General features: G+C 54.6%; 1 protein-coding gene across 2 annotated transcripts in view; it reads left to right on the plus strand.

Annotated features, from left to right (window-relative positions):
- Positions 1–12,501, plus strand: part of NCS1 (neuronal calcium sensor 1) — a 92,377-nt gene that overhangs the window by 69,389 nt on the left and 10,487 nt on the right. For both annotated transcript variants that reach the window (XM_044992970.1, XM_044992969.1), the window contains exons 3-7: positions 7,025–7,163; positions 9,013–9,091; positions 10,044–10,132; positions 10,744–10,821; positions 11,794–11,912. In XM_044992970.1, coding sequence (XP_044848905.1) covers positions 7,025–7,163; positions 9,013–9,091; positions 10,044–10,132; positions 10,744–10,821; positions 11,794–11,892 — 484 coding nt within the window. In that variant the 3' untranslated portion in view covers positions 11,893–11,912. The remainder of the gene's footprint in view (positions 1–7,024; positions 7,164–9,012; positions 9,092–10,043; positions 10,133–10,743; positions 10,822–11,793; positions 11,913–12,501) is intronic.

The following is a 12,501-nucleotide window of genomic DNA, read 5'->3' on the forward strand; positions in this document are numbered from 1 at the left end:
TCCAGAGAGCTAGACAGGCTCCAGGTGGTGCTCTGTAAATGGTGCATATTATAACAAATCCATACCCATCTAGGATATTATGCTGTGCGCCATGGATGCTTATAACCTCACTGCAACGAAAAGGACAGAGTTCAGATTCTTCTGCTCCAAAACCTCTGTCACTTGAACTAAAAGAGAATCTCCATTAGGTGCTAGCAGTATGACACACAACTGAGCAGTTCTGATTCCATCCAGTAGAGGGCAGTACGCACGTGCACATGACCCAGTCCCCTTACAATACGCTTTCCACTTTCATTTGGTAATTAGATTGAACTCACTCCAGGCTCTGCCCCATTCTGTCTTAAGCAGAATGCAAAGCCCAGTAATGGTTGAGTTGAACTTTCAAACCAAATGATCCTCAGAACAGGTTTGCCCATCCCTTAGAGCTGATCCTGCGAGCGGCCTGCGTGCTGCTCCGTGGATGAGCAGGGCTGGGATGACACAGAGAAGAGGGAAACACAGTACCTTTAACTCATGATCATCAGGGCCAGGAACCCCATTTCTGTCACCCTGCTGCAATCTGTGAAAATGTTAAACAGACCCTGGTGATCCTTTTCCCCACCCTTCCACCTCCTGTGCGAGGGAGCTCGCAGGAATGGGAAGGAGGTTACTTAGGGCAATCTCTGAAATGGACAGGAGTTTACAGAGCCGCGCAGGCAATGGAAAGGAAACCCAGCGTACTTCAGTGATGGCTGCAGTGTTCATCAGCGCTTCCTTTCCTGTAAATATTATTCTAACGCCGGCTGCCGCGCTACCTAAATCAGAAAGAACCGCCGGCAAAACTGCAAGAACGAATAAACATTTCTGTCCTTTGTCCACGCTGCCCCTTCTGCGGGTTAAGGTGGAAGATTTATAGCTGCCATGGTTTGTCTCCAGCTGGACAGGGCGCCTCGTGAGGCAATCGTTCCAGGCCACATGGTGACAGGCAGCTTACAATGTTAACCCGTTGGAGTGGTGTACCAGGGCAGTAGCTCTGAGATATTGACGGCTTCAGGAGGGTGCTGCATGGCTGTATCCAGTTCTAGTGAGCTAGAGACCCGGTTTATCCATTTCTCCCCAGCGGCTTTGCTCACTCTGTTCTCATGGTACTTTACCTGCACACAATGTAAGACACGGTGAGGCTACTAGCTAGCACGTCCCAAAACGTTCGCCTGGCACCGCTCATTGAGTTTAATGAGCCAGGGTGGATTTCACCCAAAGTCTCACAAACCCCCTGTCACAGATTTGGCCAGGCGGCCCTTTGTTGGCCACCCCCAGACTGCTGTGAGAGACAGCTACATCTCGGGGTGCCTGGATTCCCCCAGTGGTTTAAGCTTTTGGGGCTTGAAATAAGTCCAGGCACTGTCCCACTGTTGGAATCCCTAGGCACACTCGTGGGGTGCAGCTCCTTTGTCTAGTGCCCCATCCTGAGAACTGGAACCTGCTGCCAATCCTCTCGGGGTGCAGAGCTGACCCTCCGGTTCCCCCACGGGGGCGCACAGCCGTGGAGCATGCGACACACCCAGAGCCCAGCACATATTGCTCTTCTGTGTAATGCACAACGCACAAGAGAACTCAGATCATTTAGAAAACTACAAACCTCGTAACAACAATGCCCCCCGCTTAGTGCACCCTGCCCTCGGCCACCCTCTGGGCTCCGGACAGCTGGCAGGGTCCCCCTGCTTCATCCAGGCCTCTGCATGTTGGGGTGCTTCTCCCGCATGGAGTCTTCTGCCCACTGCTTCTGGGACGTTCCTCTCTCTGCAGTCTGCCCCCAGCCCCCATTGCTGGGTGACTCTCTGTTTAAACCCCTGCCTGGTCACCTGGCCTCTTTTGTTCTGCACCTGGTAAATTTCCACTGCTCCTACTTTCCACCCTCCCTCCCGAGGGGTAAGATAAAACTGGTGTTCCAAGGATGCAGCTGCTCTGTGGCATAATACGGTGACCAGAGTACGCTCGTTTCCAGCGAAGTACCTTCGCATTGGCCTCAGCCTGGAGTGCATCTGCTGCGGGTCCTGTCAGCCGTGGTGGGGCCACAGACCTGTAGGCTTTCCATGGCGTGGTAATTTCATGATACAATTTCATAGTATCAACCAGAATCCACAAATGGTGCAGACAGATTCCCAGCTGCCCACCCCCCTCCATAGAGCTAGGCCTGTATTGTGAGGCTCGTTTTAGAGAGGTTTGTCCGGCATCATTTCATGTGTCTGTAGAGTCCAGGAGAGAACTCAAAAGCCCCTCGCGTCTCCACAGCCCCTCAGTTCTGTAACTCAGTCTATTTGCCGAGATGCGGATGTTGGCCAGTGTGTTTATTCCTCAGCGCGAGCCGTGGGGGTGAAATGGAATGTTTCGTTGCTGTAAACGTAATGAGGGGAAAAGCTCACTGAACTGTTCGGAGGGATTTTCCCGGTTTCGAAAGGAAATTCTCATGGGATGTGACTGAGACAGTAACGAGGCTGGAACTGTTTAATGGCTGTCGCTATTAGGAAATGCAGAAATGAGAATGTTCTGCTTCCCGGGGGCAGCCTCATGTGATGTACAAATGCATGGGGATCCCGGGGAACAGCTGAGAGTTGGGCTCTGGACACTTTGCCTGGTGGTCACACCCAGTCTCCAGGCCTGTGTAAATACATGGACCCAAGGCCAATTTCTGCTCAGTCACACTGATGTACACACACAGTTAACCCCATTGACTTTGATGGAGTTGCACCAAATATCTGGCTGTTAACTGGGTGCCTAGATGACACCGGGGTGTTGCTGCTAGGTGTTACCATTGTCCTTGGTGGTAAAATGGCCTGAGCTCTGTCTACGCTAGCGCTCCCGCTGCTGGAGCTGCACCAGTGGAAGAGAGCCTAATGCAAGCCATTCCCTGCCTTTCAGGGCACATTCCCCCTCCTCGGCTTGACCCAGGACAGAGGCTGCTGTTCTCAGCCTGCGTAGTCCTGGCAGAATGGCCAGTGAGCGTTCTAGGAACACCGTTAAAGCCACAGCAGGGCTGCCCAGCTATAAACAGAGGGTTGGGAAATGCACAAATTAACAGAGCTGCGTCGTGTCTGGGGTGTTTCCTATTCCTAGTCTGTTAGTCCGATGGTTACTGTTATCTGTTGCACACGAGGGTATCCAGGGTGGGCCCTTTCACGGCTCTCTTATAACCTTAGCTACGGACAAGTCCTGATGGGCAGAGATTGTAACCGTGCACCCGTAATGGATCCTTAACCTTGTTGTTGTTGTTAGTTTGTATTTTGGTCGCGCCGAGAGGCCCCGGCCGAGATCAGGGCCCCGTTGTGCTAGGTGCTGTACATACAGGAGCTCACAGTCTAAGCACAGGGTCTGGATCATGTCCTAGTGCAAGGCGGATGAGCAAGGCGGTAATTATTGCCCTCTCCTCCCCCTGCACAGCCCGTGTCAAAACCCAGCCGCACCCCAGGAGCATGGGGGCAAGGCTCTCCTCCCCCAGGAACAACCCAGGGTGGAGAGGGAGCAGGCAGCAGGAAGACGTATGGCTCCCCCTCTCCCTCTGCACCACCCAGTAGTGGAACATGCCCCGCTCCATAAAAAGATGGTGCAAATTATTCTTGGAGCAGGGAGCCCTGGGAAGACTATAGCCTCTCTGAGGCACAGCGCCTCCTGGTGTTCCTCTGGGGTGCCTCGCCTAGGCACCGCCCCTTCCTACAGTCTGTCTGCTAACAGCACAATCCAGCCCAGAGCGGCTGTGTGCGTGCAGCTTGCTAAGCATCCTGCCAGTACCCATCAGCGAGTGCCACCAGCTGCAGGCAGTAGTTTCAGTTCCATTAACACTGCCATTGAGAGTAATGCCTTGCACATTCTGGAGCCAGCCCGCTGGCCATCCCAGATCACCGTGGTAAGGTGGCAGTGTTCTTCATTGTGCCTTGTTACTCCTGAGGGGCGTCGTTGGGAAAACAACATGTTTCAGTGGTAGAGAAGCACAGATTTTTTCCATAGGAACTCAGCTGAGTACATAAAAACGCAGGAGGGCCTTTGGCACTCTGCCTTCTGCTCAGTAATGTCTGTGGGGAGAGGAAGAGGGGGCACTCAGTGGGGAGACACAGCCACCCTGCTTCACTGGAATTGGAGCTGAGCAAAGTATTCCCTGGAGACAATTGATGGGACCCGGTTCCCCATCACAAATTACCCACAAGCACACTTTGATCTCAGCGTTTCCCATGAACGGAGTCCAGCCTGCAGATTGGCCCTGAACCATTCAGGTATTTGCTGTCCCTAGTTCAGCTGGTCAAAAGTCAGTTCTGCTCCCACATTGGTTGGCACCCAAACCCGAGGCCGTGCCAGCGTTCGCACCTTTGCACAGCTGTTCAGGATGCTTTCCCTTTCTGTGGGCATTTTTTCAAACAAAGTTTTCCTTGCATGACTCTTTGCAGAAAGCAAATGAAAGGGACTGCATATACCATCAGTCACTGGACTGATAATTGTCACATATATTTGTCCAGTTGTGGTTGGATCTGTAGGAGAGGAGGGAAGATGTTCTGTCAAACCAGCTGCATTAACAGTACTGCTACTCAGCTCTGCCATAGCACCTCCCAGCTGTGGGGTTTAACTCACTTGCCAGACATTTGTTAAAGCCTCACGCCGTTCCTGCTTGGTAGATATTCTCCCCCTTTTACAGATGGGTAAACTGAGGCACGGAGCGTTGACGGGACTTGCTCGAGGTGTCACAGCAAGGCAGTGGCAGAGCCCAGAATAGACACCAGATCTCCTGACTCGAGGCCCTGCGCTTGCTGGAGCTCGGTAGAAAGAGAACTGAGCTGCGTCGCTCTGCTGAACTTGTTGCAAGGACCAAAGGGGAGGGCACGTTTTGGGGAGCCCTTTCAGTCATCACCCTCAGCCCACAAGCACCCATTGGCATTACAGGGAATCAGAACGTTTTACCTCCTGTTATAACACGGAAGAGTTAGTCAATATGATGTCTTCCTAGGAGGATGAAGTCTTTCATCCTTGTCAGACTGCAGAGTGGTCCAGTAGCTGGGGCCTAGTGTTGTGAGTCAGCAGAGCCGGGGTCTGGTCTTAGACTCTGCCAAGGACTTGCTGTGAGGCTCCAGTTTCCCCATTTTGAAAACGTGCCTCGGTTTCCCATCTTTAAAAGGGGATAATGACCCTGACCTCCTTTGCAGCGTGCCTTGAGAGGCATGGATGGAAAGCACTGTTATTCAGATGTTAATCACTATGATTATTTTATGTATACACTTAAGGAATCCTCAACCAAAATGGCCTGGAGCAGCCGTTCTGAAGATACCCGACCTTTTCATTCCACTCACAGAGCTCCTGTTAAAGTCAGTGGGAGCTCTGTGAAGGGACCGGAGGACGTCTTTGGCCTGTTTATATTCTGGTACGGGTACAGAGACTTAAGGTAACTTTGGTGCTGCTCTGTTAGGCTGTGACTGCATTAGAAGCGCTTCAGCGGCACGACTGTAGCCGCACCGATGTGGCACTTCTTTCAGCGCGAGAAGAATGGTTCTGTTAACCTTGGGGTGTCTATACTGAGGCTTAGGCTGGTTAAACTACCTCTCTCAGGAGTGTGAACTTTCCATAACCCTGAACAGCACAGCTGGGGCCACTTCACTTTCTTGTGTTGACCAGTTCTTAGATTGTTGCCTTGAGACTTGCATGGTAACTGCCACTAAGTGAGATTACAGAGCGGCAGCGGATACCGGTTGTTAGCATTTCAGGGCCGAATCTGAGCAGATAGGTAATTGCATAATGTACTCTAATGGCAGGGCTGTGTATGTGTAGCTTTTAATTACTTGCAGGGTTCCTGTAATGCGCGTATTCTGCTCTGTGAGGTCTCTGGACTAATGCATTCAGCACTTTTCATCTTGCAAAGCACTTTGCAGAAATTAACTTAGCTTCGCAAACCCTGCTGTGAGCCAGGAAAACATGGCTGGAACCAGGCAGCATCAAAGCAAAGATTAGCACTCAGGCATTGCGTGCCCAGCCCTACGTTCAGATCACGAGAGCGGTGGGCTGCCCCCCAGCACTAAACGCCAATAAAAATACTCCTTTGTCAAGCAGAAGGTTTGATCGGTGGGCTAGAGCTGCTTGTAATAAGAATTAATACCTAGCTTTGGTAGGGCCCTTTCTAGCTGTAGAGCTCATTGATCCATAGATTACCAGTGGGGAAACTGAGGCACAGAGCAGGCACGTGAGTTGCTAGCAGACCCAGGAATAGACTCCAGGTCTCCTGACTCCCACGCCCTGGCCACTGGACTAGACTCCCTCCACGTGTCTGGAGTGGAGGTGGGCTTGTGAGCGTTCTGTAGCATGCAGAGATGGAGCAGGAGACTAGTAAGATGTGAAATACATTGCCAATGTGGTAGGATTGTAGCATCGAGGAAGGGGATTGGCCCGCTGGGAACAGCTCCCCTTTGTACCCATTGTATTGTGCCACGTGCCAAGTGCTGCCCTGGTGACTGCATGCGCAGAGGAGAATGGCAAGTGAAGTTTCTGCCAGGGCGAGCCCGCCGGCTGGAAATCCTCGCAGGGCTCCGTCAGGGGAGTATTGGAAACCTCCAGAGATCGCCAGCCACGCCCTGCTCGCTTTGGTTCTCCTGGCTGCTTGCTGAGTTGGTCAGCGCTGTGGAGAGCCAAGATTCAGCCTGGCGCCAGCCTCCAAGGGGCACGTGGCTGAGATACGAACGCAGCACCGTGTCTCTGCACCACCTGCTGACACCAGACGGGCGCCTCCCACAAAACACCAGTTGTCCTGTCACGGAACCGCGCAGGCTGCAGAGCTGCTCAGGGAACGCACAACCCATTTTAAAAGTGGGGGGAGGACACCGGCCCTCAGGAATTTCTCACTCTCTGGGTGGGCTGTTTGTAATGGCAGAGAAAGCTCAGCCCTGGGGTAAAGGAACCGGGCTGTGAAGATAAGCAGTAGCACAGCAGAAATGCCCTCAGCTGGGTCAGTGGAGGGGAAGGTGGGTGTGATGTGCCCAGGCTACCAGTTACTAACTCTTCTTTCTTTCTTTCTTAGGTACAAGGGCTTCATCAAGGACTGCCCCAGCGGACAGCTGGACGCCGCTGGCTTTCAGAAGATCTATAAGCAGTTCTTTCCCTTTGGCGACCCAACGAAATTTGCAACCTTCGTTTTTAACGTCTTTGATGAAAACAAAGTAAGTCGGTGACTGAGAGCGGCTGAGCTCCCCTGGCCCTCAGTGCACACCCCTCTCGCCCACCGGGAGCTGTGTGGCTTAGGATACCATGAAATGTCTCATACAGTGACACCCACTCCCTGTTCAGTCCTTGAGTGCGAAAATCCGAACGTTCGCTTCCCGGGGTAGGAAATTTCAAGCAGAGAAGCTTTAGCAGCAAGTCCCTGCGCTCGCTCTACTTTGTGATTCTCATGGGGGCAGCGGATAGTCCGCGAAATGCGAAAGAGGAAAAAGGAAACATTTGGTGCTGCTAACAGAGGCCCATCAGGCAGACCGTCCCTGACCCACTAAAGCAGCCGGAAGTATCCGCGGCAGGAATCACCCACAGCTGCAGGTTTTACGTTACCAGCCAGATCAGGCTTTTTACAGACAAGCTGCAGCGGAGATAAATCTTTGTAATTCCCTTCTCCTTTATCTCTCGCCTCTGTCCTGGTGGCTCGACTCTCTTCCCTGTTCAGAGGGCGAGCTCCTGTCCGTGCCTGGATCGTGTCAGACTCCACGGTCACTGGGCACCAGCAGTTCTGTTTGCACAGAGTTGCTGAGGAGACAGCCCTGGAGCCCTGCTCTGCTGAGGCCAGTCAGCTGCCAGGAGCCTTCCCTCCATTTTGCAGGCAGAAGAGTTCTTGCTCCCGTTCAATAATTCTCCCATTTGTTTTGCTTCTGCAGAGAATTTCCTGGGAGGGAGAGAGATCCTGTCATAGGCCCAAAGCACCTGACCCCCGATCTCTCAGCTGCAGTTTGTTCTGCAGGCTACCAGGACTTGTTAAAGTTGGGACGGGGGTGCGGGAGAGGACTCTAACTTTGTACATGTTTACCCCACCCCCCGACATCCCTCTCCTCTGGTCATGAGGGGTGGGTCTCCAGTGCACACTGAGCCTGGGTCGGCGGGACCTGGGCTTGTGGACTCGATGTTTCCCTGCCCACACTTGAGTCTCCCACTGCATTGTTAGCCTGGGTTTACGATTGTCGGACCCGGGTCTCACGTGGCACTACGCCAGCCTTCTCACTTGGGTCTGCGGCTTGGGCTGCATCCACACTGCAAAAGGACAGGGCTTGGACGTGAGTCACGGCAGGACACAGGCTCTGATACTCCTTCCCCCCCGCCTGCCCCCCGCAGGGTCCTGGGCAGTTGGTGACCTGAGTCAGACTGATTTGTGTGTGGACAGAAGTGGGGCTTGGGCTCAAACCTGAGTCAGAGCCTGGCCTTAGTGCACAGTGTAGACATTCCCGAAGTTACACCGAATGTAGCCTGCCTGGGCCTGTTCCCCACTGCCTTGTGCACCGTGTCTTCGTTTACAGGTGCGCAAGGCAGCTATAAAACGCTCTCAGATCCGAATGGTACAAGTTACATACCCACTGATGGCAGCGTAACTTACACCATGTCTCCTGTGGGTTTGGCCCTGGGATTGGAACTCGCAGCAGAGAAGGGATCAGTGAAACTCCGCTCAGAGAAATGAAGTTGCTCCACCAGTCGGGATACCAGGGAGCTGCTCCCCGTCCACAGAATCAGGTGCCTGCCAGTGGAGTCTGGTGCCAGCTGATTACTCCCCAAGCACCAAGAGTAACTGGATGGGGGTCACCTGAACAAGATCGAGTGATGGAGCCCCACGAGCAGGAATGCAATTAGCCCCGCTTACGTCACCCCCGTGAATCAGCAGCGCGGTGTCTGAATGGAACAGGCCTGTGTGGGACTCCACATGTGTTTGCATGCACGATTCATAGGCGCGGGCACACACATGTAGCCACACAAACCTCGGCCCGTGTGCTTTGTGACGTGTGTATCACTCCAGGTCTCTCTTTCCCTTCTCAGGATGGGAGGATCGAGTTTTCGGAGTTCATCCAGGCGCTGTCGGTCACTTCCCGAGGGACCCTGGATGAGAAATTGCGGTGTAAGTCCTCAGCTCAGTTTGAAACCAGGAACTGCGTCTCTCTCTGTCCCCCCACTTCTGCCCTTGAGCCCAGAGTGGGTCCAGAATAGCAAGAGGCAGCCATGCAGTGAGCATCTGCCCAAGCAGGGAAGCGCTCCGGAGCGGGGTCTCACTGGGTACGTCTTTAACCTGCATCCGGGAGCGATGCACAGACTGGGGCTCGCAGGGCTCACACTCGCAGTCTAAGCATAGCTGCGTGGGCGGTGCTTGTACCCTGCGGCTTGGGCTGGAGCTGGGGCTCTCAAACCCCGGCACTGTTCTGCGGAGTCCGAGGCGGAACGTCACAGCAGCACCCGCGCAGCTTGTTTCCGTGTGCTGGGGCGAGCTCCGCTAACACAGGGACGCTCACGCCCCGTTGCAGTGTAGAGTCTGTTGCGCCAGGGCTCTGGCTTGGGATCTCAGCACAGGCGTTCGCATTGTCCAGCCCTAATTAAAACGGGGAGACACTCGCCGGAGTGCAGGAAGGGAGGCTCCCAGAGGAGAGAGCTGGGCGTTAACTTACTGCGCGTGCGTTAAGGTGCTTAGGAAGCCTGGTGGACTGACAGCCCTGCAGAACGGGGGCCTCTCTTCATCCGCAGCACAGGTCCAGTGCAGGCAGCAGCAAGGCAGGGCTCCCGCTCGCTGCCCCACTAATCTGCCCCTGCCCGCAACTTGCGGGTCCTGGCCTGGGGCATGGGGGCTGATTCAGTCTCCAGGACCCATTCAGTTCTTGGCCTCTGAGCTGAGACTGGCCGGGCAGTGCCAGTGACGTCTGTGCCCTGGGAAGTGGTCCCCAGGAGATGGCTTGTTCCTGGCACAGACAGGCCACTAAGGGCCATCAGACTCTGCTGCCAGCCCGAGCTGCATTCACACCGGGTGCTGCCTGCTGGCACCCGGCGCTTCCTCAGTAATTCAGCGTCACTCTTGGTTTCAGGGGCCTTTAAACTGTACGACTTGGACAACGACGGGTACATCACGAGGAACGAGATGCTGGACATCGTAGATGCGATTTATCAGATGGTGGTGAGTGTCCGGGGGAGGCGGAGAGGACGCCGGGGTTGAGTGCGCCGCGGTCCTGCTCGCATTCAGATCCGAGCGGCAGATTCTGATGCAGACCTCAGGAGTGCAGCAGGCCTGTCCCGGAGTCAAATTAGCATGGCTCCAACGGGCAGAGTGAGGCAGGATGTGGGCAGCCCCCATGGCAGGTCACCCCCCCCTGCTTTTCTGGATATGGTGGAGAGGGTTGAGGTGGGGAAGAGCTGGACAGCCTGCTGGATAACTCCTCCCCCTAGAGAGCAGGGTGCAGCAGAGGTGGCTTCCGACCTGACTTGGCTGCACAGCTGGCTGAGGGCCCAGGTCCCAGTGCTGCTCCAGGTGGGGGCAGGGATCGGCTCTGGCCCTTCGCTAGGAGTCTCCTGTGACCGGGATGCACGTGAGGTCGGCTGAAAGGTGCCTGCGGCAGAGAGAGCGGATGGAGCTGCCCAGAACTGGCCCGAGGAGGCTCAGCTCTAGGCCGGGGCGTTCTTCACCTAATGCGCAGAGAGAGTGAGACGCAGAGACCTCCTAGCACCGAGGATGCAGCCCCGCCACAAGCAGTAAATGTGCATAAGTTCCGCTCTCTCCCGCCCCTACAGGGAAACACGGTAGAGCTTCCAGAAGAGGAAAACACACCTGAGAAGAGAGTGGATCGGATTTTCGCTATGATGGACAAGGTGAGACTTGATGGCAACTCTTGTGTGTTTTCTCCTCACCTCTAGGAGGCGGCGGCTGTCACAAGCCCCGCTCCTCCATCTCCCAGAGTGGGCCCCGCTCCCCCCACAGGTGCTATGTACCATGAAACCCACCGTCGTCTCCTCTCACTGTGGACACGAAATCTCGCCTGTGCAGCCTGCTCAAAGCTTCTGCAGGGCTGGTGGGAGCCCCCGCTACTCGGGGCCTCTCATCATTGGCTGTGACATTTGTCAGTGAACCGTCCGTCCCTGATCTAGACTTGGCCAATGGAGGGGATGTTTGCCGGACAGTTCCTTCCTGCTTCCAGCTTCCCCCCTGCGCGTGAGTGTGGATTCTTGACCCCAGGCGGCCCGACCAGGTGTGGATGTGACGGGTGATCTCCTTTCAATGCAGGGCTGCACCAGCAGGGTGGAGGTTAGAGCTTGGGCGCTCGGCTTATTCAGCCTGTGGCAGGCTGGTGCTTTGGGCTGGACTTGTACTTGTCACGCCCGGGGGGGAGTGGGATTTGCCCAGGTGCGTTTCCGTCACCGCCTGCCCTGGGGGAAGGGCAGCTTGTGTTTCTACTGGAGGCTGCTGAGTGCACCAGCCTTAGCCGTAACCCCTCCCCAACCAGTGTGGCCAGCTTTCCAGGCCTACCTTGCCCACCTGGCCCAGTGAGGGCTGCAAGGGCCAGTGGGGCGGCTCCAGCGGAACAAGGTGCCCTTTGAATCCACTCCTCACCGTGCACACGAGGCAGCAGAGAGACGGGGTAGATCTCAGGGATGGGGCAGCGTCAAGCGGGGGCCGGGTCCAAATCTGAATTTCCTTGGAGTTTGGGGCCAGGGGTGTTTGGCTCAAAGCTGCCTCTCTTTAATACCAAGCGCAGATTGTTCCTCTGGGTCCAGGGCATTTCAGTCAAACAATTAGTTGCAACCTATTGGCCATCACCAGCTCTCCCGGCCATTGCCTTTCAGAATGCCGATGGGAAGCTAACGCTGCAGGAGTTCCAGGAAGGCTCCAAAGCCGACCCGTCCATCGTACAGGCCCTGTCCCTCTATGACGGACTCGTATAGTCCCGGGATCCCAAGCTGAGGTAAGCCGAGCAAGGTGGTGGTGCTGGGGATCTCTGTTAGTCGTAAGCAGAGCTGGTGGTGCTGCCTACGCTTACAGTTGCCCGACACTGCCTATTTTCAGTTGCTTATAACCTTGCCAAACTTTAACTGTTTGAGCTGAAATTTTGTGTGCTGCATGTTTGCCTCAGGCTGAACATTTTGTGGGAGGGGGGAGGGGGAAGTTTCAGCTGAAACAGTTCAGTCATTTCCTAGAATGATGCTAGGAAAAAAATGTTATATTACCCGTATTGAAAATAGTCTTGCAGCTGTTTCATTGAAAAGGCCCAGCGCCCCCATGCTTTGGAAAAAGAGCTTGAAATTTGGCAGGTGGGTGGCCTTTATGTCAGGAATGTGCCTTGGCCACCCCTGTTAAAATCCACCCAAACATGGTCACATTATAAACCTTTGAAAAAACCTGTTTCCACACGCACAGTAGAGACTTGTTAGAGTGTGGCAGCTAAAGTCTCCAAAGATTCCATCTTTACTGAGCATGCTCCAGCCTCTCACAGCTCTTACATGGTGACTAGACGGCACAGGTGCCGTCCCTTAAGGTTGCCTGACACTACCCAT

The sequence above is a fragment of the Mauremys mutica genome, chromosome 18 (assembly GCF_020497125.1).
Source record: "Mauremys mutica isolate MM-2020 ecotype Southern chromosome 18, ASM2049712v1, whole genome shotgun sequence".
NCBI lineage: Eukaryota > Metazoa > Chordata > Testudines > Geoemydidae > Mauremys > Mauremys mutica.